At 42.4% G+C, this 26,571-nt stretch overlaps 1 protein-coding gene across 1 annotated transcript in view; it reads right to left on the bottom strand.

Moving 5' to 3' along the window:
* PTPN14 (protein tyrosine phosphatase non-receptor type 14) overlaps positions 1-26,571 on the bottom strand; it is a 101,898-nt gene that overhangs the window by 41,727 nt on the left and 33,600 nt on the right. Inside the window, exons 3-4 of the mRNA XM_024751196.1 lie at positions 8,277-8,374; positions 5,678-5,745 (exon numbers count right to left, since the gene is read on the bottom strand). Coding sequence (XP_024606964.1) covers positions 5,678-5,745; positions 8,277-8,374 — 166 coding nt within the window. The remainder of the gene's footprint in view (positions 1-5,677; positions 5,746-8,276; positions 8,375-26,571) is intronic.

The following is a 26,571-nucleotide window of genomic DNA, read 5'->3' as shown; positions in this document are numbered from 1 at the left end:
GTATTTAAAGGGCTTGTTAAACATTTAGCAGGAAAGTGAGATGGAGTCTGGAGGAATACATCCAAGATGGGGAGACCAAGCAGTTCCTGAGACACTGACAGGCATGGAGATTCTATAGCTCATCCCATCCCTTTCGGTGGCTCCAGCCCAGATGCCTCTGCCCTTCCCAGGTGCAACTTCCACGCCCCCCAGGCTGGTGAGCACCAAGGAGGGTACAGATGTGCTCCGTCTTCCTCTGAGCTCCAGAGGGGGCGTTAGAAGGGGCTCTGAGCTGTGTGTCCCGGTGAGCCTTCCAAGGCTCATCAAAGACACTTGAGGGGGGGGGAACTGATGTTTTCACAGAAAACATCCAAAACGCCTCATTCCCTTGGTTCTAAAATATCATTTATATCAAGATCACGTCCAATTTAACAGCTTTTCATGAAACACTACCCCCCAAAGGTACACCTCAAAAGTGCAAGAAACATCCCATCTCAAATGATGCAACTGGAGAAAATCAATATTTCTTAAAGCTGGAACATGCGAGCACAACTATATATTAGAAATTCTATAGCTCTGCAGATGGTCCTGAGAAACCTTAGAGAAGACGGAGGGAATTGCTAGCAGCTCTCATTTTTCATGTGTTACTGATTAATTTGCTGTTTTCTGTTTAGCCATCCACTGAAACAACTCAAGTCCATGATAGGAAACAAGCTCGATGTTTTCAGTTTTATGCTGTGGAATCACAAAGATGCCACGTGGCTTAGGAATCCAGCTATGTCTGTGCATCCAGGTACCGAGTATTAGAAATAACTCAATATTAATTTTGAAAAGCTAATAAAAGGCATGTGGCAATAGAATAAAATAAAGATAACTGAAGATCAAAAAGTGCTCCAATAAACTGCTGTCTCCTACTTTGAAAGAAGAAAAAGTCCAAAGGGACCCCTCTGCTATTGTACTCAACCCCACCGCCTCCATCTGTGTCTGGGGCCTCCCTGAGGTATGTGGTCCCACCACAGGGCCAGGCGAGAGTGGCCGCGCTAGGATGAAAAATGGCAGAGAGAGAGCCTGCACACAGCTGCACACCTGGGGAGCGCCCTGTGTACTTAACTTTGTTCTTTGACCGGCTGCAGAAATGCCATTTGACAAATTCGGTTACTTTATAAGATCAAACACAGCCATTCATCCCATCTTCCCTCCCCCACCAAAGGAATGCATTCTTCCCTTTGAAAGCTCTAGTGGAACCAAGCAGAAAGTTTGCAACCTTCCATGGCTCCCCACTGCCTACTCAATTAGGTCAACACCTGGGCCTGGCATTCAGACCATTTTTCAGTGTGGCTCAGCCGTCCCTTCAGACCTCTTCTCTCAAGGGTTCAAGACCTCAGGCCGACTCTTCCTAACACAAACTGCTTTCACGTCTCACCCCATCTTTCAGGTCCTGACACACCTACCACTCCCTGGACAGGGCTTCCATATTCTCTCACGTGGGACAGAAGCCTTTCCCTCTCTGGACCTACCTCTTCCGCCCTGTGTGTCTCTCTTAGAGTTCTTACCATCGTCTACCTATTGTCTTTGTTACATAGTTACCTGGATACTCATCTCACCCTTTATCCTTGTCTCCCTCCCTCTGCTAGATGACAGGCACCTAAGGTCAGCAAACAGCAAGCCTCCACACTGCCTCCAGGGCCCAACTCAGGGCTTTGAACAATGCCAGCATATAAACTCTCAACATACAGTAGTCGATCAATAAACATTGACTGCGCTGAGCTGAGCTGAGCTCAATATGCAACGTGTCGGTTTCATATTGTCAAGCGAGGGTTTTTTTGTTTCTGTTTTGTTTTAATTTTTATTGGTGTATAGTTGATTTACAATGTTGTGTTAGTTTCTACCGGACAGCAAAGTGAATCAGTTATACATATACACGTAGCGACTCTTTTTTAGACTCTTTTCCCATATAGGCCATTACAGGGTATTGAGTAGGGCTCAAGTTACGCGAAGCGGCTGAATGATAATTTATGCACTCTGCTTGTCCTCTGTCTGCTCACATTTCAAAGTGCACAGAGTACTGTTGCCTGGAAAGACACCCTTCAGCATCCTGTGCTTGCCTAACAGAGACAGAAAAATAATGCTGCTGATAATGTGAGGACAACGGTGGTCATGATGACAACTAAATAAACACTGAGAATTCACCGTGTGCGCGATTAAGTCCTTCACATGCATTCTCTCCTTTTATCCTCACAGTCAGATTAGGCTTGTTATCCTCATTTTTAGATGAGGAAATGGAGGCTTTGGTTAAATAACTTGCCCAAGTTTGTACAGCCAGTAAGTGGCACGGCCAGGATATGGGCACAGAACACTTGACCCCTATACTCTAAACCTCCTGACCACAGGCCACAGTGTATCGAGGATACAACAGGGGTCAGGGTCGTGGGGCGGAGGAGAGGATACATGACTGATGGCAGAAGCCTAGGAATGTTCACGAATCAGATACGCATGCTGACATCAGCTTCTGCCACGTCATCCTGAGGGCCGTCCAGTAGGACTTTCTGGAACGATGGAAATGTTCTACACCCAAGCTTTCCAGTACAGTAGCCATGAGCCACACGTGGCTACTGAACACTTTTTTAATGCAACTGAGGAACTAAATTTTTAATTTTATTTAATGCTAATTAATTTCAATTTGGATGTAAATAGCCACCTGTCACTAGCAGCTACTATACCAAAGAGGGAAGTTTTAGATCCAAGGACAACAACATCAATATCTGTCTGGCACAGTGAGACTGAATGAGGTCTCTGCTGTTTTAACATCTGATTTGCTTAGAGCCCAGCAGTGACATGGTCTTATTCTGAAAAAGGAATGATACACAAAATAACTCCTTTGTTGCCTTACAGCACTTTAACCTGTCAAAGCATTTTACCACCTACAAACTCATACATCTCGTGCTCGTGATCACCCTTGAAAATTCTCCTGATCTCTGCCTAAAGGCTATGTGATAAAGACCTTTAATGAGAGAAAGGTAAAAAAAAAAAAAAAAAAAAAATTGTGAAAAATTATCAACCCAATTCATTGTCTCCGTTTGACACAAACATACACGTTCTCTAAAATTCTAAGGTATCACTTTCACTTTCCTCCGCGGAGCACACCAGAAAACATCCTGACTTTTGTGTGAGCTGCTGAGTTGTTACAGATACTGACACCAAGTCCTATGAAGAACTTCTCTGCTAAGTAATATGCTAATCTCTTTGAATGGAGGTTGATTTAATCGGTGGAATTAATAAGGCATAAAAAACAGCAGGCCCAAGATAATACTGCTATTATCTTGGTGGGAAGTAGAATAAGGAGAGAGCTATTCATAAAAAGTTAGAGATTTTGCAGTATTTCCCTAACCTAGAAGAATAAGGTTAAGTTTTTGACCACTTTAAAGAAAACGTAACCCTTGTACACTGTTGGTGGGAATGTAAACTGGTGTAGCCACTGTGGAAAACAATAGAGAGGTTCCTCAGAAACTAAAAATAGAACTACTCTATGACTCGGCAATTCCACTCCTGGGTATATATCTTGAAAAAAAAGAAAACACTAATTCTAAAAGATACATGCACCCCAATGTTCATAGCAGCAATATTTACAACTGACAAGCTATGGAAACAACTTAAGTGTCCATCAACAGATGAATGGCTAAAGAAGATGCGGGGTATGTGTGTGTGTGTGTGTGTGTGTGTGTGTGTGTGTGTGTGTGTGTGTGTGTGTGTGTGTGTGTGTGTGTGTGTATGGATACACACACAATGGAATACTACCCAGCCATAAAAAAAAGAATGAAATTTTGCCATCTGCAACAACATGGATGGACTTGGAGGGTATTATGCTAAGTGAAATAAGTCAGACAGAGAAAGACAAATACTGTATGATATCGCTTATATGTAGAATCTAAAAAACTACAACAAACTAGTGAATACAGCAAAAAGAAGCAGACTCACAGATATAGAGAACAAACCAGTGGTTACGAGTAGGGGAGGAAGGAATGGGAGGTACAAATTACTGGATATAAGGGAGGCTCAAGGATGTATTGTACAATATGGGGAATACAGCCAACATTTTGTAATAACTGTAAATGGAAAGTAACCTTTAAGAATTGTATGAAAATTTTTTTAAAGTTTTGGACCAATTAGATTCATCTCATCACTGACACAGGAAATAACTGCAACCTTACTTACCCCTTCTCTCAAAACTTAAAACCTTTGTTGCCAGACCCCTCTACTTTCTCCCATATGCCACAGTAGTTTAGATGCCAAGCTCTGCCCACTGTACTTCCAAAATATCTTTTGCATTGCTTTTTCGTTTTTATCTTCACTGCCAACACCTAATTCTTCTGTCTTGCCGAGAACACCACAACAGATTCTTATCTGACGTCCTTCCGCAAACGGTCTCATTACTCTAATCCAGTGGTCCTCAAAGTGTGGGGCCTGGAACCCCTGGATGGAGCCCACGCGTTCTAACTCCTCAGATGTTTCAGGCTTCTCTGCCACCGCTCCCCTCCGCACCCCTGAGCGGCCATCACACTGGCCAGCTGGCTCCCACCCAGTTACGCAGGCCGCCTCACCTCTCCTCCTCCAGCCTCTGTCTAGAGCATCCCTTGCTCCTTCCCTCTCTGCCTGCTGCAATGCTGCTCATCCTTTAAGATGCAGCTCACACACCATTAGCCTTTCGACCTACCCTCACCTCCCCAAAACAGGTAACCTCTCCCCACAGAGAATCCCTATCATACTTTGTTACACTTGGATTTGCATTAGGATTTTGCAAACTTCCTATTGACTCAGCCACTTTGTCGTCGCCCTGAGAACAAGCACCATTTCTTATATAACTTTATCCCTCGGGGGGAAAAAAAAAGTGGTAAATGCTCGTGATTTCTAAAATCAGAGCCGGAATGTTGGAGCGGGTATAGCCTTTCCCTAAAATGGTTTTTCAAATGTTTTAACTTTCCTCGTGAAAGCTCTTCTCAATTACTCCAAAGCTACCAAGAAACAAACAAAAATACTCCAGGGATTAAAAACCTAGCCTCATCCCTAATTTAACCCAGGAATAAACATTTTACTTCATGGACGCATTCAACAGATGTTTATGCATGCAAATTATGTGCCAGACAACAGTGGATGAGATAGAGTCCCTGCTTAAGGACCACAGAGCTGACATTCCAGCTGACAATAAAAATGAGAGAAAGAATGAACGCGTTCAGATACTGAAAGAGCTCTGAAATACACGCATAAAAGGGCAGGAAGTGCTGGATGGTTGGAGTGTATAATATAGATGGTCAAGGAAAAGGAAGCCTTCCCTGAGGAGGTGGTATTTGAATCAAGATCTGAATGACAAGTCGTAAGAAGACCTGGGGTCGAGCATTCCAGGCAGAGGAGGCGCAGTACAAAGGCTCTGGGATGGGACCAAGCTGGGTGTGCTCAGAAAGGAAGACGGAACATAGTAGTGGAGGCTGGTGTGATGGGGCCGGGGGCAGGGAAGTGTCTTGAGGAGGTAAGAAGAGGCATCTTTACCATTCTCAGTGTCTTACAAAACTTGTTCCTACTTTATAAATGCAGGGACATTCTCCCTAGGGAATATGTGTGTAAATTCCTCTGAGATTTTCAAAGGAAAGAATTAAATATCCATAGAAGGTAGAAAATTAATTAAGAAAAAGGAAATTACACTTACCATTGGAAATAGCACATATTCTCTGAGGAAATCCTGAGAGTCAAACTGATTATAGTCTCCAAAATCAGCTGAAAAGAAAAGAAGGGGAAGGAGGGCAGTCTTTATTATATGACATTAAAGATGGACTAAAATAGGGTAAACTTATCACCACATTTACTCTCGCCACTTTATCCTACTTCTGTACTATTATTAAATAAGAACAGTGCCAAGATGGGTTTGATGTTACTACCACTTTCACATAGCAATAATGTAAATATAAGCATGTGAGCACTGCTACAGAATTTTCTAGAAAGAATGGGGAAATTTGAAAGTGATTCCTAAGCTATTTTAAAAACTTAAAACAAATCTATATTTATCTTTTTATTAAATATTTACCAACACATATCTTAATAATATCTGCCAAGGGGACTTTTTTTTTTTTTTTTGTGGTACGCGGGCCTCTCACTGTTATGGCCTCTCCCGTTGCGGAGCACAGGCTCCAGACGCGCAAGCTCAGCGGCCATGGCTCACGGGCCCAGCTGCTCCGCGGCATGTGGGATCTTCCCGGACCGGCATCCGGACCGGGGCACGAACCCGTGTCCCCTGAATCGGCAGGCGAACTCTCAACCACTGTGCCACCACGGAAGCCCATGCCAAGGGAACTTTTCAACTCAAGGTTAATTTAGAGAACTGAAGAGACAAACCCATCTGCATCTCTTCATATATTTGCAGCTGGAAATTCCCACTGTAAATCACCCTTGGCAAGCATCCTTGCAAATTTTTACACCTCTTAAACAACTCCACATGTTATAAGATGCCCAAAGTTCTGTTTTGTCCTACTTTCATCTCACGGTTGTAAGTTTGAGCACATGTAAAACGAATACAGTTCGCCTCTATCATAAATCTATAAATGTCTTGCTTCGAATCCTACTTGCTCTCAAAAAAAAAAAAAAAAAAAAAAACTCAAAGCAGCATGAAATTTTAATTTCACGTAAAATGTTTAGCATCAGGTAGAAATGGATTCAGGTATCTTTTAGGTAACAAGAACTAGAGAGTGAGGGGATCCACACAGAAGGCTGTTACCAAGAAGGCAAAGATGCACCTACAAACTCAGCACATAACTAATTAACAAGGTGAGGCACTCAGGAACACCAAAGATCGTAGGCTCTGCCTAATTCCAAGGTCAGTTATCTGCTGTCATATTTCATCACAACTTTTATCTCTGTTGATGTGGCTTTCTAACTGCCCAATAAGCGTTCTCAGAAAAATTATTTTACAAATATTATAGCTAGAGGAGGTTTCATCAGACTGAACAGCGAGCTTCAAGGACCCAAGGAAAAGGGAACCCAGAGTAAGTTCACCAACTTCCTTTAGCCTGAAAGCTATCACTAGGGTCCTCCAATATCCAGGATGCCTGTAATGAGCCCAATGATTAAAGAGTGAGAGGGGAAAAAAGAGAGTGAGTGAAAAGGAAGCATTTTAAAGGAGAAAGACCCAATATGAAGATGAGGGACCCATTGATCTTCTCTCTCTTCTCCCCAATTAAGGGTGTCTTCTCCACTGTTTTAATGATTTTTCAGTTATAACCACGGATGGTTTCGTTATATCGTTCTGGGCATTGCTCCTTCCCTTTCCAGTGTTAGGTGAACAGCATATAGTGCGTACTTCCAATCCACAGGGGAACAGGAGAAGCTAACTACTAAGAATCACACGTCCAACAAAAATCGCTAACCCGCTAATATCCCCAAAATGAAAGTTATCAAGGAAAGGCTGCCTCTTTAGACATTTCAAACCCAAAAGGTTTAACTTCAGTGCAGTTACAGATGGGAAGTTCAGTTCTCAGCTTCTACAACAACAATCCACACAGCAAGGACTTGGCGGCTGGCAGCCTTGCATTTGGACGGTACCTGATTTTAAAGAAAATCATGACTACAAGGGAAACTCGTCTCTCTTTAAAAATTATACTTTTATCTTGTTTTCAACATGACTAAAGACAATGAAGCTACCCCTCAATAAAGAGTAATGTATAAAGATATGTAAAAAATTACATGCTGTGTTACGTGAATATGTGTAACGATTTAGAGAAGATAAAAACATAGGTGTCTGATCAATCTAAGTAGGACAAGTTGAAAGATATGTACTCTAACACACGTTTGTTGTTCCACATTACAATCTTGCATTTAAAATTTCTCTCTTTAACTGTGTCGGAATAAATTACACTACAATGTTTTAAGCTCTCACACTTGAAACTGATGTGAAAGTCACACAGTCATAGCGTCAAGCCACAAGATATGACCATGTTGGGCAGTGACAAAATTCTAAGAAAATGTTCCACCAACCCTGCAATGTAGCTTTACTTAGAGGCAGGATGAAAGCTGCTGTTTCTTCAAATAAAACTAAAATTATACAAGCCTGAGCAATTCGCAAACAGCTTTGAGAAATCCAACATCCTGCCTCTAAAAATCAGTATCTCTGCATTTTTAATGGAAGATACCCTGAAATGAAAAGTGAGAGTTACTAAGGGATCGTTTAAGTAAATTTAACTTTTCCCTCTGAGAGGCCAGCGACACCAACATCCGACAGAAGACGGACTGTCACACACCGGTCCCCACTCTCTTACCTTGCACAGCTAAGCCCGCCAGCCGGATCACCTGTTCCAGCGTACATCGCAACCGCCCTTCAAGCACGTCTTTTTTGACTTGCAGGTAATACTGATATCTGTTCATGGAAACAGAAGAACAAATAACCTTAAAAACACATACTTGGAATACATTCCCACGACATCGATGCCTCTGGATGTGAAACCTTATGTACACAGCAGGATACACAGGTGATGTCGATAAAGGTCAGGTCTATAGAAGATGGAAAGTGACCTCTGCCTGTGTTTATCTTTGTTTGATGTGGCAGGTGCCACGTCCCGTTCACTCTGAGTTTGAGAGCGTTCTCATCACATCATTTCACTGCGGGCCGGCAGGATGAACTACTGATAAGAACCAGCTCTTCACAACAAGAGACCAAGAACGAAAACGCTCTTCCACACTTCGACAACCACAACAGCACAGCTGCCAAAGCCATATTCAACAGTGTGTGCACTCCTGAAAAACTTCTGGAAACACACCATTTCTTAAACCCCAAGGCTTGGGAGAGTAGAAGACAAATAGGCCAAATCATTGAGAATTCTGCTAATGGACAGGATAAAGCTTTTCAGAGCCGGGTTCACCCTCCACGTCTGTGACTCACAAAAAATCTAATCAAATGTGATACGGAGCCTTCCAACCCAAAGTACGTCCTCCAAGCAGCAAAGTTCAGACGGACAGAATGTGCCCATACACAACATCAACCTCAGACTAGACCACTCTTCTAGAAACTAATACAGCGTTATTGTTTCCTCGCCAGTAAAATCGCACTTAGAAATCTCCTCACCCCAAACCTTTACATCCCAGGACTCCACTTCCTTTGACCATACTCTTAGAACACAGCTACCTCTAGAACAGTCACACTTTTTAGGCATTAATTCTTGGCAAATGCTAACCACCTTTTTGCTCCTGGTAACCATAAGTCTGTACTTCTTCAAAATTTTGGCATGTCAATCAAGGGAGCTCAGGAGTGACCCAAAGCCCAGCTCTCGTGGAGAGAGGCAATCAGCCCTGAGAGCTAATTATTGCTGCCTCTACCTTGATATCATGGACATTGCTACATATCAATCCAATACCTATTTGAACAGAAGAATCAGGCTCGACAAAATAGTCTCTACTTCTCTACTCTTGGGTTTATGGGACAAGGTAAAGACAACCAGGTCTGTCTCTGGTGGGAAAACCTACACTCAAATTAGAAGGACCAACACTCGGCGTTATCCAAAGTTTTTTTTAGTCAAACTTAATGTCTAATAGAAAAACAACCTATTTTTCCTACCACCATTCTATCTTTCACCTAAAATATTCAAGATCATTTTACAGCGTCCAGTAGCGAATCAATAATTTGACTACTTGTCAATGTCGGTTGACTAAATCGATTAATGTACATAACAATTACCTTCACTGCTTTTCAGAGACAAGTCCCTGGTACCTGTAGAAAACCTTTGTGTCCACTCACCACTCTGAGCTCAGTGGACACTGCCCTGACCTCACCTAGTCATTATATCCTTAGCTGGTTAGAGGCATCGTGGATTCTAAATCCCAACAAATAGGAACAGAGGTTTCATATAAGACCTTGTGATTAAAAATCTTTTGTTGGTAATGAAGTGGCAGCTCTGCTGTTTCCGAATGTGCACAGTTTAGAGCTAATACTAGACAAGATACTTTGAAAAATCCTGTGAAGTTGAAGGTACCACCTGTGTGTGTGTGTGTGTGTGTGTGTGTGTGTGTATTTTTTTCTTTGTTGAGGGAGTTTCTGGCAATAATATATGATAGAGGGGAAAGGGGAAGTCATGACCTGCCTCTTCATTCTTCATAGGAGAGAATCAGAGTAAATGAAAACATTTTGAAGCAATAATTGTAAACGAATTAAAAGAAACAGCATGAGAGTGAATCAAAGTATTGAAGACTAAAGAAACCTGAATTGCTGCAGTTAAAATATGCCATGTTCCCCTCTGGCTTCCTTTTTTCCCCTGTTCACTGAGGTCAAGTCCCCAAGCTCTGGCATATTTTTCAAATGTTTCACACAAGGTGAGTTACCATCACAGAAGGGTGGTCCCATGCATTCCCATGATCCACGTGCCTGCTGTGTGCCTGAATGTCTCCCATCTCAAGGGGAAAGAGACAGCCAGCCTGCACATGGCAAGTGCCAAGGATCGCAGGTTCCATGGTTTCATTCAGCAAACCAAGAGCTCCAACAGAAATGCTTTGCACTAGCACCTTTGCTTCAAGGAGTGCACCCTATCGAGTCCAAGCAAAGCTCAGGGCTTCTATAACCTTACTTAAATAACAGATTTATGCCTAAAAACATAACCTAATGATGCACACTATTAGTTCATCTCCTAGGAGAAAGCTCAGTAAAACCTAAACTAAGAGGGAAACACAGGCTTCAGAAGCCTTCTTCTCATGCAAAGCTACAGCACATGTTTTCTGTTGCATCCTCCATCTTCCTTCATGGTTTGTCCTCAGCACCCACCGCCATACTCTTTCCCTGTCCCCAGCCTGGTTCTCAGTTTTCCTCTGGCACCTGTCTTGTGCCTCTGGGCCCGTTCTCCAGGAAACAGTAAAAGGTCCACTCATTCACGTGAGGAAACTTTTCCTTCAAGAGATTTTAGGAATTGCCCGGGAGCCATTCAGGAAAGATCTTTTTTTTTTCCAGTACGCGGGCCTCTCACTGCCATGGTCCCTCCCGGTGCAGAGCACAGGCTCCGGACGCGCAGGCTCAGCGGCCATGGCTCACGGCGCTCCGCGGCATGTGGGATCCTCCCGGACCGGGGCACGAACCCGTGTCCCCTGCATCGGCAGGCGGACTCTCAACCACGGCGCCACCAGGGAAGCCCAGGGAAGAACTTTTATGTTTATAACCTAGCCAGTTCTCAAAAAGGAGAACACCTTCTTGTAGAAACCCAGGCAAGCAAGGGGGTCCTTAGTCATCAAAGACCTTTTAAGTACCAAGTGTTCACTGTGAAAGCAGATAGGTCTTTGAAGAAGAGCCACTTAGAATCTGAAGACCATACTTTCAAAACTGGGGGAATAAGAAGAAAAGAGGGATGACGAAAAGTGTTAACATCATCCTATGGCCAGAGGAGCCCGCTGTGTTTTTCTTCAGAAAAATTAAAGGATGTTTAAGTTTTTTGTTAATAAAAACAACAACAAAAAAACCCCAAAGGACTAAAAAAACAAAATCTCACAATAGGAAGGAATGTTAGTGTTTATTAAAGAAAGGTACAATGGGATTCTAAAAACAACAGCAAGAACAACATGCACAAAACCCAAAAACCCAGACAAACCAGAAGACATAATTTCAAGGTGGGGAAGGATGGTAACATTTGCCTACTCGTCCGTCCTATTCAAACAGTGTTTGAAACTCTTCTACATGCATTCACTCCTTCGTATCTGGAGTTGTTTCGACTCATTTTCTGCTCTCCAAGCCCAGGAGACACATGGATATTAACGAACATTCATTAAGCACTTCCTGTACGTCTAAGTCGGCTAGATGCCCAGAACATCCTGGAGAAGGCTAAGACAGTCGGCCCTGCAGGGATGCTCATCATCTCTCGGGCCACTGCTGTCACGTTTCTCTCTCCAGTGCAGTATTTAAGGGTTTAATGTTTAAGAACCAACGAGAAAAGCATCTTAAAAGGTGTTATCCTAGCATTATCTTCCATAGCTAGGGCCTTTTACACGTCACCTTGGAGGCAAAAATGATTAGCTGAGACCTTGGGAAATATAATCCACAGCACCCAGCAAAACAATAGTTATAGTTTTCTTACCCTGCTGATCCCAACTTTCATCCACAATTATCACTTCTATAAAATGTATAAGCAGGTTCCATCTATTATAGATCCATCCCACGCTAGGCAACAGCGAATCCCAATCCAGTAGCAAGGAACACCAGGATTGTTCCCGGTCATTTAGGTTAAATGTAGGCTTGTGCTGGTAAGCAAAACCAAGGAGCTGAAGAATGCAATGCCCCTGCCTGCAAGCCATCCAGACTACGAGAGAATCTGAACAGCGTTAATGATATGGTGTGATTGCCATTTGAGATTGTGGATATTACTACATGAGATCACAGAAACAGGAATGGAATCTGAACCACTTTGCTAATTGATTGTTTGCTACATTTCTGCTCAAAAGGTACTTTTATAAGATATAATAATTCTATCCTATATGAAGACCAAAGTAGAGAATATGAGCTGAAATTCTATTTCTAGAATGTTTGGTTTTTGCTTATTTTTGATTAGAGATTCAATTCTAACAGCAGTAAAATATAACACTGAATCCTATTCTGGAAACATGCAATTTCATGGAAGTATACTCCACTCCACCCTGTCATAGCTTTGGGTGGAGGGGAAAAGAAAAAAACCAATCCTTGTGCCAGGAAAGTAAGTATTTGCCAACTTTCCAAAGGGATCCTCTTTGAAAACCCAAACCCACAAGGAAAGCTTTTAAATATTTTTTATATTCAAAGACCTGGAAATAGTCCATCTGACTGCTGAGGTCCAATGAATGGCTTTAGGTGAAGATTTTGCTCTCCCTCTAAGAATTGGTGAACATAATTATGCTTATTGAACAAGGGTAACATTTCTATTTTCAGTTTTTTGTTTTATTTTGAATCTCCAGAGATTAATTTATGGATTGAATGCAAGTTTCTCTGGGTGAAACAGTAAAGGCTTCCTGATAATTGGTGCTATTAAACGTCACACTTGGAAACTGACAGACACTATAAATCCATCCCTAGAGGTTTCATCTATCTGGAATACTTCTATCCAAACTCAAGAAAATATGTGACTTCTCCATGTTCTTTCCTCCCCCTAAGATTTTGAAAAGAAAGGTTAAAAAAATGCCACACTGGGGCTTCCCTGGTGGCGCAGTGGTTGGGAGTCCGCCTGCCGATGCAGGGTACGCGGGTTCGTGCCCCGGTCCGGGAAGACCCCACATGCCGCGGAGCGGCTGGGCCCGTGAGCCATGGCCACTGAGCCTGCGCGTCCGGAGCCTGTGCTCCGCAACGGGAGAGGCCACAGCAGTGAAAGGCCCGCATACCGCAAAAAAAAAAAAAAAAAAAGCCACACTGAATTAAATCAGTAAAGCATGCATTCAGTGGTATCAAAGGACTCTTTCAAAATTACTCCCCATTACATTATCCTCAATGTTTACAGATGTGCTGCTATGATCTTTCATCTCTTATTTTAATTTATATATGAGGGCTTTATCTAAGCACTTATGCAAGTATATTTCACATGCAGGTCTGTTAATACTTCTCAGATTGAGAAATTCCACACGGTATTCTGGAAAGTATGGACTGTACCGCCACAGAACCACAAATAAGGCAAGAGAACCCAGAGGCCGAGTACGTGCTGCTTTTAAAATATTCCTCCCACCCCTCTCACACGTGAAATATTCATTCCAAGTCCAGTTCAGCAGAAATGCCTCAAACAGGGAATAGCCATGAAAATCTGAAAACTTTAAGATGTGGTTTTGGTCATGCTTCTACCCAAGGGCTCAACGTAACTCAGCCTAAATCACAGGATGGTGGAGACAGGAGGATGGTAGGCCACTATCACTGCTCTGAATGCCGCCACTCTCCATGGGGCCTCCCCTCCCAGAGCATCATAGCCGAATTAACTCTGAGACTAGCTTCGGGATCAGTGAAATGGAGGAGGGAGTGACACATGCCAATCCCAAGCAGAAGCTTTCCAAGCCCGTGCCTGGTTCCCAGCTCTGCTTCCCTCTGCCCTGAGACCTGCAGTGTCCAGGTAGCACTGCTGCCTGGTTAGCCTGACCACCAGGGAAAGAAGGCAATGGACACAGCACACATGTAAGGTAGCAAGAAATGAGCCTTTGGCTCTGAAAGCCACAGAGAGGTGGAGGTCATATACTATTACAGCATGACTTAGTGTAAGCTACTTAATGAGGGAAGGATTTCGAAAACTCACGCCCAGCTCTTCTGTTTCTAGAGAAGAAAACTCTGTTGAGGAAGGAGAATGACTTGCCCAAGGTAACACTGCTCCTTGAAGGCAGGACCACACAGACCAGAGCCTGGAGCTCCATTTCTGCATGGCAACCTCAGAGGTGATGAGAGTGGGATGGGATTCCCAGCCATTGCAGGCAAGTCATCAATTTCACTGAAGTCTAAAAATAGAAATGAAAATGCAAACACCACTGCTGGGTGATTTTCATGATCCCAATGCTTCTAAGGAAGGGCTTCAACAACCAAGCTGCCCTCCCCTCCCTCATCTGTGCCACAGCATATGAGACAAGCATTGACATAGAAGCTTTTCTGTAAAAACATATTACATGACATGTTTCATACTTTGGCCCTTGGATTATTCAGATCTGTTTTTTCTCCCAGAGCAGCAGCCTCTGGGATATTTCACTTTCCTCCCGAAGGTAGAAGGAAGGGAAAGGAGACTGAGTTATGCATTCTAACGACTCATTGACAACTTCATAAGATGCATAGAGGGATAAAAGTAAAATCTAGAGATCGGGGTCTCCAATTAATAGGCTCCTACCTAGAAGGAGAGGCTGTACGCAGAAGCCAGTGCAAACTGGGCCCTTAAATATATATGTTGCCAAATGCAACATTTTTAAAAAAGTACACAGCAGTTCATCAGTAACACACACAGTCTTTACTGCCTTGCTTTGAGTAAAGATACTTCTATATTATGGATCATTAAAAGTTACTCAGACTTGGGCTTCCCTGGTGGCGCAGTGGTTGGGAGTCCGCCTGCCGAGGCAGGGGACACGGGTTCGTGCCCCGGTCCGGGAAGGTCCTACATGCCGTGTAGTGGCTGGGCCCGTGAGCCATGGCCGCTGAGCCTGTGCGTCCGGAGCCTGTGCTCCGCAATGGGAGAGGCCGCAGCAGTGAGAGGCCCGCGTACCGCAAAAAATATAAATAAATAAATTAATTAAATAAAAAAGTTACCCAGACTTCACTCTGTTAGTGAAGTTACCCAGACTTCACTCTACTAAGGTATTAATAACACTTGAAGCTGTCTGATCGGCACATACCACCCATGCATTGATCTCTTTTACCCCCACTGCCCAAGGATATCTGAGACAGAAAGAAAACGCTCTTTCGTAGTTAAAGACAGGTGAGTGGAAGCACTCCGTATGCTCTAACTGTGGACCTGCAGTGTCACTGCTGCTGTCAGACAGCTACATCTGCCTTTCCCTCCTCTACAGTTCAAGGTCCGGCAAACCCTCTTATCTCTTCCCATGTGCATGTTCAGTAGGGATGTGACAATTTAGAGAGAGGGAGCACATCAGTACCATCCTTAAACTCCTCAGTCTGTGAAGCTTTTCCATAAAACTACTGGGGTGGGAGGACCAGAGAGAGAAACCAGATTGTTTTGTCATTGTTATTATCAAGAAAAGGGTAAGACTTAAAATGTCCTCTCCTCACTAGAAAACTCCCTTTACAATCAGCAATATCAGAAGAGTCTTGCTAGAATGTACTGGAGACCCAGTTCTCCCAGGACAGTGCAGTAGGTACCAAAACGCTCGCATTGCTTTCTGGTCAGCATTCTATTGGGCAACTAAGAAATAAATGTACAAGCTTTCTACCATAAAAGACAAACGTGGGAGGTGGGGGGATGTTGGGGACAAGCTGTCCTAGAATTCTGGGACACAGGTTGGCAAAGAGCATAATTTTAACTCTTAGATTGACAGAGGTACCAACACAAGAGAAACAGCACATTCCAGCCATTTCAAAGAGTGCTCACAGCTGTAAATCCAGATAATGGACAGGGTGGCCCACCCTGCTCTCCACCTGCCAGGACCAGATAAACAGTACATACGCGGGCATGGAACCAGACAAACGGGAAGGCTTGCCTCCCTCGGCCCCTCTGTCCTCAAAGCCCCCGAGAAGATTTCAGTTTGTGATTATTCGGGTATAATAATGTGTTTGGTTCCTGAGCCATGTACTATCTAAACTCTTTTCTATTTAATGAATGTTCGAGTTGACAGTCAATTAATACTCTGCCTCATCAAGCAGCTGACAAAGTCCGCGTTCCTGCAACTATGCAAAACTGAAATAAACCAACAGGGAGGAAGAAACGAAAGGAAAAGGCTAAAACCATAACTCCACAAAGAGAACCTTAAAAGGAGAAGTTTTTCTTTTTGCCTTTTTTACACCACAAGCCGACACACGTGCGTACATGAAAATACAAACACGTGCATACACTCAAACACATACAGACAAGATTGTCCTGGCAGAACTTCAGTCCCAGAGGTTTTCAACATTCGCTGATCAATATCCTATATTGCCAGAGACACCTAACTTCTTACTGAGACTCCTTAAGTTTCAGTGAGTCAAAGGATTGCAATTCTTTCCTGAAAAGGATAATGTTTGTTTAAATGCACCCAAACACACAGGCCTTAATGCTAGTGAAAAAAGGCCAATAACAGCCAGGTGTTGCAAAAGAGAAAAGCATGCCCCAACCTGATCCTTACTCTCTGCTCTTGAACTCCTGCATTAATTACAACAAATTGCAGGGAATCGAAGTACAGTTTATGTGTACGATAAACTCCCTAATAATAGCTTATAATTCAATCAGGGGTTCTCTTTAAAATAGAAAAACTCATTCTCTACAATACATCCTAGAGAGAGAGCATGAATACCCTGACATCCCTTCTTTCTGTCCCATTCTACGCCATTGGGTACAGATTCCTCTATAGCAATCACACCAATGGAATTTTAAAGAGCCCAATAGGTTTCACTGTTGTGGACTGTGATGCCTTGAACTAGGAAGACAAGGCGACAGCACTAGAAATACCCAGGCTCAAAAGAAAACACTGTCCTCAAGTGTGTGATGTTAAAAGAGAACCTGAGTCTGTTTTGCTCCAGCTTAAAAATCTCCAATGACTTGGAAGAGTTCAGCAGTTCCTCAAACGTTGAATATGGAGTTATCACCTGACCCAGCAATTCCACTCCTAGGTATATACCCAAGAGAACTGAGAATATGTGTTCACAAGGAAACTTGTGCATGAAGAGCAATATCATTCATAATAACCGAAAAAGAGGAAACAGTCCAAACGTCCATCAACTTATGAATGGCTAAACAAAATGTTTATTCCATACCATGGAATATTATTTAGCCATAAAAAGGAACAAGGTATTGATACACTGCTACAACACGGATGAACTCTGAAAATATTATGCTAAGTGAAGTAACTCAAGACACAAAAGGCCACATATGGGCTTCCATGGTGGCGCAGTGGTTGAGAGTCCGCCTGCCGATGCAGGGGACGCGGGTTCGTGCCCCGGTCCGGGAAGATCCCACATGCCGCGGAGCGGCTGGACCCGTGAGCCATGGCCGCTGAGCCTGCGCGTCCGGAGCCTGTGCTCCGCAACGGGAGAGGCCACAACAGTGAGAGGCCCGCGTACCGCAAAAAAAAAAAAAAAAAAAAAAAGGCCACATATTGTATGATTCTATTCATATGAAATGTCCAAGAACAGGCAAATCCATAGAGACAGAAAGTAGATCAGTGGTTGCCAGAGGCTGGGAGACAAGGGGAGGGGGAAAGACTGCTAATGTTATGAAATTAGATAGTGGGAATGGTTGCACAACTTTGCATACATAGTAAAAACAACTGAATTGTATACTTTAACGTGCTTAAAATAGTGAATATCATGTTATGTGAATTTTATCTCAAAAAAACAAAATATCCAATAACCCTAATCAGGAAAAACTTCAAACTCCTGATACAGTACACCAGATTCTTCATGATACACTCAGAACTACTTTCTTTTTAATTTCATGTCTCACCACACAGCATATACTTGAGTTGTAATAAGTTTACTGTGCTTCCCAATACCACCCCCTTCCTGTTTCCTCTGTCTGAATGCCCTTGCCCATCCTTCTCCATTTGGACAATCATCATCTACTCATCCTTCAGAGCCCTGTTGAAATGTATGTCCTTTTGTAAAAGCTTCCCAAATCCTCTCATCCAGTTAGTGAACCCCTCTCCCAGCTCTGAAAGCACGTCACCCGGGTGACCCTGCACTGTTGTCAGCACCTCTCCCGCTCCACACAGACTGGGGACTGGGTCTTTCCATTTAATGTCAGTACCTGGTGCCAACTAGACACTCGATAAATGTTTCTGAGTAGATGAAATACTGACAGAGAAACAAGGACAGAGGGAGGAAGCAAGACTAGTCACCTCACAGGAAGATTATTAGATGTTATTTCTATGGTATGAAAGAGGCACCTGAAAGTTTCAGAAATGTAACCCATCACATATCTGTTTTTAGGCAAAGGGAAACAATATTCCTTCAAAGACCTAGAATAGTCAACACAACGTTAAAGGAGAAGAATCATGTTGGAGGAATGACACTACCCGACTTCAAGACTTACTATAAAGTTACAGTAATCAAGACAGTGCGGTATTGGCAAAAGAAAAGACAAATAGATCAATGGGACAGGATAAAGGGCTCAGATACAGACCCACATAAATACAGTCAACTAATCTTTGACAAAGGAACAAAGGCAATACTATGGAACAAACATAGCTTCTTCATCAAATGGTGCTGGAACAACTGTGAATCTACATGCAAAAACATGAATCTAGACACAAACCTTACACCTTTCACAAAAATTAACTCAAAATGAATGATGAAACTAAATGCAAAACTATCAAAATCCTAGACAATAACGCAGGAGAAAATCTAGATGATCTCGGGCATGGCAATGACTTTTTAGATACAACAACAAAGACACAAATTCATGAAAGAAGTAATTAATAAACTGGACTTCATTAAATTTAAAAACCTCTGCTCTGTAAAAGACAGTATCAAGAAAATTACAAGACAAACCAGAGACTGGAAGAAAATATTTACAAAAGACACATCTGATAGAGGCCTGATCGAAAACATATAAAGAACTCTTAAAACTCAATAATAAGAAAACAAATAACCCAATTAAAAACCAAGCCAGGATTTCCCTGGTGGCGCAGTGGTTGAGAATCCACGTGCCAATGCAGGGGACATGGGTTTGAGCCCTGGTCTGGGAAGATCCCACATGCCGCGGAGCAAGTTAGCCCATGTGCCACAACTACTGAGCCTGCGCTCTAAAGCCCGCGAGCCACAACTACTGAAGCCCACATGCCATAAGTACTGAAGCCCGCGCGCTTAGAGCCCATGCTGAGCAACAAGAGAAGCCACCGCAATGAGAAGGCTGCGCACTGCAACCAAGACCCAAAGCAGCCAAAAATAAGTAAATAAATAAATTTATTTAAAAAAATAAAAACAGGCCAAAGACCTTAACAGACACTTCATCAAAGAAGATATACAGATGGCAAATAAACACATGAAAAGATGCTCCACATCATAAGTCATCAGAGAAATGTAAATTAAAACAACAATGAGATACTACTGCATTACCTATCAGAATGGCCAAAATCTACAACACTGACAACACCAAATGCTGGCAAGGATGTGAAGCAACAGGCACTCTTCATTCATTGCTGGTGGGAATGCAAAATGGTACAGCCACCTTGGAAGACAGTTTGGTGGTTTCTTACGAAACTAAACATACTCTTACCATACAATCCAGCAATAGTGCTCCTTGGTATCTACCCAAAGGAACTGAAAACTTATGTCCACACAAAAGCCTGCACACAGATGTTTATAGCAGCTTTATTCATAATTTCCAAAATTTGGAAGAAACCAAGATGTCCTTCAGTAGGTGAATGAATAAATAAACTGTGATACACCCAGATACTAGAATATTATTCAGCACTAAAAAGAAATGCGCTATCAAGCCATAAAAACACATGGAGGAAACTTAAATGCGTATCACTAAGTGAAAGAAGCCAATCTGAAAAGGCTACATACTGCACGATCCCAATTATATGACATTCTGGAAAAGGCAAAACGATGGAGACAGTAAAAAGTCAGTGGTTGCAGGGGGAGGATGAGTAGGCAAAGCACACAGATTCTTAGGGCAGTGAAAATACTCTATCTGATAATATAATGATAGACACATGTCATTACACATTTGCCCAAACCCATAGAATGCACAACATCAGAAGTGAATCCTAGGGCTTCCCTGGTGGCGCAGTGGTTGACAGTCCGCCTGCCGATGCAGGGGACACAGGTTCATGCCCCGGTCCAGGAGGATCCCACATGCTGCGGAGCGGCTGGGCCCATGGGCCATGGCCACTGAGCCTGCGCATCCGGAGCCTGTGCTCCGCAACGGGAGAGGCCACAGCAGTGAGAAGCCCGCGTACCGCAAAAAAAAAAAAAAAAAAAAAGGCAAAACTATGGAGATGGTAAAAAGATCAGTGGTTGCAGGGGGGGGGAAGATAGATAAGATAAAGATATAATCCCAGCAACTGCCTAACAAAGCCAGTTCTTCTGTAGATGAGGTAATGTCCCAGAAATGAGGAGAAAATACTAAGGGCTTGATAAATGTTTGATGAATGAATGATGGAATGAAAGTAATTAATTAATTATAAATCCAGAGAGACTATGATAAAAATAGAAGTTCCCAGCCTATATTAAATCACATGGTTAGACCCACAGGGTATCTGATTATTACTGGTGACCAGGAAACTCAGTATGGATAGAGGTGAATGGGGAGACCACTGGGTACCAGGATGCTATCTTCTTCAAGCCATTTTCCTGCTATCAGAGCAGCACAGCACGAAATGGAGGCCTTCTTCAGTTCTTATAAACGAAATGTGCTGGTCTACCCAACTCTCACACACCCACTGGACTCAAGAAACAACTGAAGATTCTATATTGGCCACAAGGCAAATGACAAGCCAAGCCAAGGGAACACCCTCCAGCTGTGGGAACCTCTAGTCTAAAATAAGTGTTGGAAGGGAATAATCTGTCACTGACTGTGGGGTTTTTTTCTGCTCACAGTGACGGGCTGAGAATCCTTCCTGCCTTTAGCTGTCTTCCGCCAGCCCTGTCCCTGGGCTCAGACACCTCAGTACTCTGTGTGACCAGCACCACATACGTCCTTCCTCCCAGCATCTCTGTCATCGAAATCACGATGAAATCCATTGTGCTAGCTCTTAGTTAGGGACCCAGTTTTGTCCTTAACTAAGACTAGCCAAATCTAATTTTACACTCTGGTTGCTGTTTTTACTTATTGACCAAACTACGTTTTAAATATTTTTCATCACTAGGCTTCAGGCTTTAGTGCTTAAACTCTGCAGGTGCCCACTTACCCCATGCTCTCTTAGCCACTTAATGCACATTTCCTCATATTGACAGCTTAAAAATGCCTGAGACCTAACAGAGTGACCCATATTAAAAGTATATTTTAAAACACATAAGTGAGATGGGTTGTTCATCAGAAATAGCAAAACAGCTGCTATTTCTGCTCAGAGGTCAGAAATATGGGAGATACCTTAAAATCCTGATGGATGATCGAAATTTCCATTGTGTGGGCCTATTGTGACCAACCTCACCTCACTTTTTTTTTTTTTTGCTGTACGCGGGCCTCTCACTGTTGTGGCCTCTCCCGTTGCGGAGCACAGGCTCCGCAGCCATGGCCCATGGGCCCAGCCGCTCCGCGGCATGCGGGATCCTCCCGGACCGGGACACGAACCCGTGTCCCCTAGCATCGGCAGGCGGACTCTCAACCACTGCGCCACCAGGGAAGCCCTCACCTCACTTTCTATTTGGCCAATGAGATTCATGTTCAACTTCTCCCCAATCACAGCACTTCAAAATCACAGCCTTCATATATTTCGAATGAAGACAGGCTCATCATCTCTATCAAGCCATAAGCACTCTGAGGGCAGGAACACACCAGTCTTTGTTCAGTGATTCACAGACCCAACCGATGATCCCGGACATGATAACTGCACAATCAAACACTATGATCATTTACTGACTCAGAGAAGCCCAGTGGGTAAAACAGAACTCTTTCTTTGGAAGTCAGCCACCCAAACAGTTGGCACAGAAGCCTACCAGACTCAGCAGCAAAGCGAAACCCCCAAATCACCTATTCTCCAGGTAATGCACAATAAAGCCCTTCCCAGCCACCAAACTGGAGTAATTCATTCCATCCTCTGTGTTCCCCAGCGTTTGGTAACTCTAACATGCCTAATTAAGGCAATGTGTTTAGTTATGGGGACTTCTTTCTGCCACCTGGGCTACTGTATGAGCTTATTTTGTACGTCTTTGTATCTCACCTCAACATCTAGCATAAAGTAGGTCTTCACTGTACCTCTACATTAGAACAAGACATCACGCCAGTCATACGTGATGTGGCCTTACTTAAAAGCCAGTTAGTTACAGACTAGCTGAAAGAAACTTTACATTGTTCCTAGGGGGGTCTGAAAGAAATAATACAAACGTACCGCATGTGCATCAAAACCTATGGCAGACTTGAACTCTCCACGATTGAAATTTTCATCAATTTCTCTAGATGTTAAGAAATCGGAAGATTCAAATAATCCTTAACAATAACCGTGCTTTCCATTTGTAGCGTTGTCTTCCAAGTGTTTTCACGTGTAATACGACACGTCACTTCATATTCACAGCCACCTTTGAAGACAGTCACTACAATTTCCCTTTTCCCCGGGAGGAAGGGGAGGCTCACAGAGGCAAGGTGACTTGCCAAGACTCCTGATCTTACAGTCAAGTGCTTTCATGACAACATTGCGCCTGCGTAGTAAACTGGCACAGTCTGTAGTTTCTGTGAGTGTGGAGCATAAACCTCAAAGGAAAAACTGGAAGGAAGAAAAGAAGTACAGAAGACTGTAAACACATTACAACCTGAATCCACTGACCACTCACTGGATTTTTACTGCTGGAAATGAATACTACTTTTCTTTTGCAGAATCTTCAAAAGCAGCTAAGAAGATCAAATGTGGCAACAACTGCCAAAGATAAAATACCAAACCAGCAAACATCTCACTGCCCAAGAATCTAGCATCTTCCTATGCTGTGCTTTCTGCCAAAATTGTTCTTGATATTTTCAGGCATGAAAATGTCTCTCTACAATTCTTCCTTTCAAACCCCTTCTGGGGCTCTAGGATCAAAGGACTAGATACTCCATGTGTTGAGTGCAATTTTACAATAATTTTAGGTGTCCTTCCTTCCGTTAGAGTTTCAGTTTACTAACTGCCCCAGTCTCTACGCAACCCCCAATACTTAGTAGACTTTAAGGTAGGAACTTTTAATTCCTAGAAAAGAAAATGATGACCTGAAGTGACAATGAACTATACACAGGTGGAAAGAAGCCCTTTGTTTAGGTATGGGGGCAGGGAAGGGGGACTGTCAAGCAGAGGACTGTAATTCCCACATCAAAGAAAATTTCTCATTCCTCATTTCTTCCATTTCATGCAGAAGGCTGCTAGAAACACATTTCTATTTCTCACTCTGTTTAAGAATTGAAAATGTTCTCATTAGAAACCAGAGTAAAAACATATCAAATGTTTCTTTAGGAACCCAAAACCTAGGTACACAAAACCAAGAAGGTGCCAGTTCTGGAGAGTCAGTAGCTGCACGGGGCCTGAGGTCATGTTCAAAAGACAGGATTCCTACAGAAAAGTACAAACTCCCCCTGAAACAAAAAGCTCAGCGGGCTTCTCCTAAAAAATTATGACTGCAGAAAATATATGGCCTGCTATATTTTGTTAATATGTTCACGAAATCACTACAAAATCCACTGGTTAGTAATCATAGTAAAAATGGTCAAATTCTATTACCACAATGATTTCTGAACCTCTTATAACACTTTTATTCAAAAGTAAAGCCAACGTAGACCCAATTTACTGGTAAAATATTAGAAATGCACAAATAAATATATTCAATGATGCATTCATCCATTCAATAAAACTTAACGAGCACCTACTACATGCCAAGAGTGGTTCTCGGCACTTGGGATAGAGCAGTGGCTAAAAAGCCCCCATCCCTGCTCCTGTTCATGTAGGTTACATTCTGGTAGGGACCGACAAGCAATAATTAATTAATAAGTAAGTTCGCTGAGATAAAATCAGGTAAGAGGTATAGAGAGTAACAAAGTGCAGGTGGTCAAGAAAGGTCTCTCTGATAAGATGAACTTTGAGCAGAGATCTGAAAGAAATGAGGAGCTAGCCATTGGGGGGGCGGGGGGGGGGGATGTTTGGTGGGGGAAGTGTGGAGGATGCTCTCGTTCCAAGCAGATAAACAGCAAATACAAAGGCTTGCAAGAAAATGTGTGGTGATGTGTTCAGGAACGGCGAGGTGGCCAGTGTAGCAAAGAGTGAGCAAGAGGTCAAACGGCAGGGAAAGGAGGATGAAAGACAGGGAGTGGCACAGATCGTAAAGGGCTTCTACCACAAAAGGTCAGGATTCTGACTATTCTAAGATGGCAAATCAGTGGAAGGAGCTGTGCAAAGAAGCTACATGAACTGACATACGTTTAAAAGGATGGTACTGGCTGCTGTATAGACCTCGGACTGTAAGGGGCAAGGGTGGAAGTAGGGACACCGGTCAGTAGAAATGACCGTGGACTGAGGTACAGCAACAGCCATGGGCATGGGAGGAAGTAGTCAGATGCTGGACATATTCTGAAGGTTGGCTACAGGGTGTATGAGAAAGAGAGAATTCAAGGATGACTGCAACATTTTTGACCTAAGGAACCAAACTAAAATCTTTAGATAAAGGCCTCTCCTTTTTGGACAACTGGCAGACTACTTTTTAACAAATAGATTTGGGGGAAATGGATTTAACTGTTGGTTTAAAAAAAAAAATTATAATCAGATTATGTTTTACTATTACAAGTTCATCAAAATACTTCAAACATTTGATTTAATCTTTTTTAAGTTTGGAGGGGGGTGTCTTTGATATAGTAATGGATTCACTCTTCTTTTCATCATTCTTTTTCTTCTTCTTCCTCTCCCTTGTCCCCCTGCCCCCAAATCTTCTGCTTTGTATTTCTGTAAAAGCAGAATGAAGTTCTTAGCTATTTCTACCTGTTTTCTATGATCTGAATTTTGAGTCCTGATCAACAACAGCAAGGAGGCCCATGTAGCAAACGTGGAGTGAGTAAAAGGACACGTGGTAGGAAATGGGAAATGAAATACTACTCTCATCCAGCATCTGCAAAAACCCTGCGAAGCCCAAATCATGGGCACTTCCCACTTGATCTCCACTATAAAACCGCCATACTTTAAAAACAACATCCTCCTCATCAAATTAAAGAATAATAACACTAAAAAAAATCTGCAGTATAACTTGATGAAAAAACATGCACTGAAAAGATTAGGGAGAAAGGAAAACCAAGTGTAATTACTGTGTAATTACTAGTTACTAGTCCATGCATTTTCTGTTACTTAAATTTTACCTTTATGAAAACTCATCTAGAGCCACTATCCTCTTTGCACTGGCAACTAAGTCCTGTACACGTTCCACATAGACCTAAGTCCCAAGCATTTCTCCACTTTCTCAAGTTAGTACATTCTGTATAATTTCCATCAATTCTTACATAAAGGAATGACTGGTTTATAGACAGACATTTCCTCATCAAAGTCATAACCATAGATTTAAGTCAAATCTAAAGAAGAATTTGACTAAAAACTTTTTAAAGAAGAACAAACACAGTGGACCCTTCTACAGTTTATTATATATATATATATTTATTTATTTATATAAATACCTTCTATATGCTTATCATTTCTATGGAGGGACCTGTAACAATTATTATGTGAAAAGAAACCATTTTGGGGGAACTGCACAACATTGTTTCACAATTTTTTTAGAGAATTTGGTATCTGATTTTAATCATTCAGCTAACTAGGTACCATATGCTCTTATAATTCCCTGAATTTTATAAAAGGGAAGGGGACATTCATAAACAGCTATAAATATTTCAAAAATGTGACCTTCGTGAGGGAAGATAGGGACTTTGGCTATTTTGTTCACTGCTGTATCTCCAGTTACTAGAAGATTCCTAGCACACAACAAATGCTCAGGATATACTTATTGAATGTATACACACACACATGAATGAGTGAATGAAAAACCTAAGTGACTGGTATGTTGCCCAAGATGGTTGTCTACGCTAACTCAAATATAAACTATAAAATTGTGTTGTTATACTAGTTATTCCATGCTAAGAATAAATATGTGGTATTTAATAATAAAATATTTGGGGGAAGTACTAAAGGTGGATAATTTTTTTTTCAAAACATAGGGTTTTAGGATGAGAAGAAAAAGTAAAAGTGGTCTCTTTATAACAAAAATACTGAGCACTCTAGACTTAAAGATAGCATTTTTCCTCAATGACTACCAAATTAAAACTCTAAAGAAAAAAAAAAAAAAAAAAAAAAAAA

This window comes from Neophocaena asiaeorientalis, unplaced genomic scaffold, assembly GCF_003031525.2.
Source record: "Neophocaena asiaeorientalis asiaeorientalis breed wild unplaced genomic scaffold, Neophocaena_asiaeorientalis_V1.1 scaffold67, whole genome shotgun sequence".
NCBI lineage: Eukaryota > Metazoa > Chordata > Mammalia > Artiodactyla > Phocoenidae > Neophocaena > Neophocaena asiaeorientalis.
This window is presented reverse-complemented; position numbering and strand designations above follow the sequence as displayed.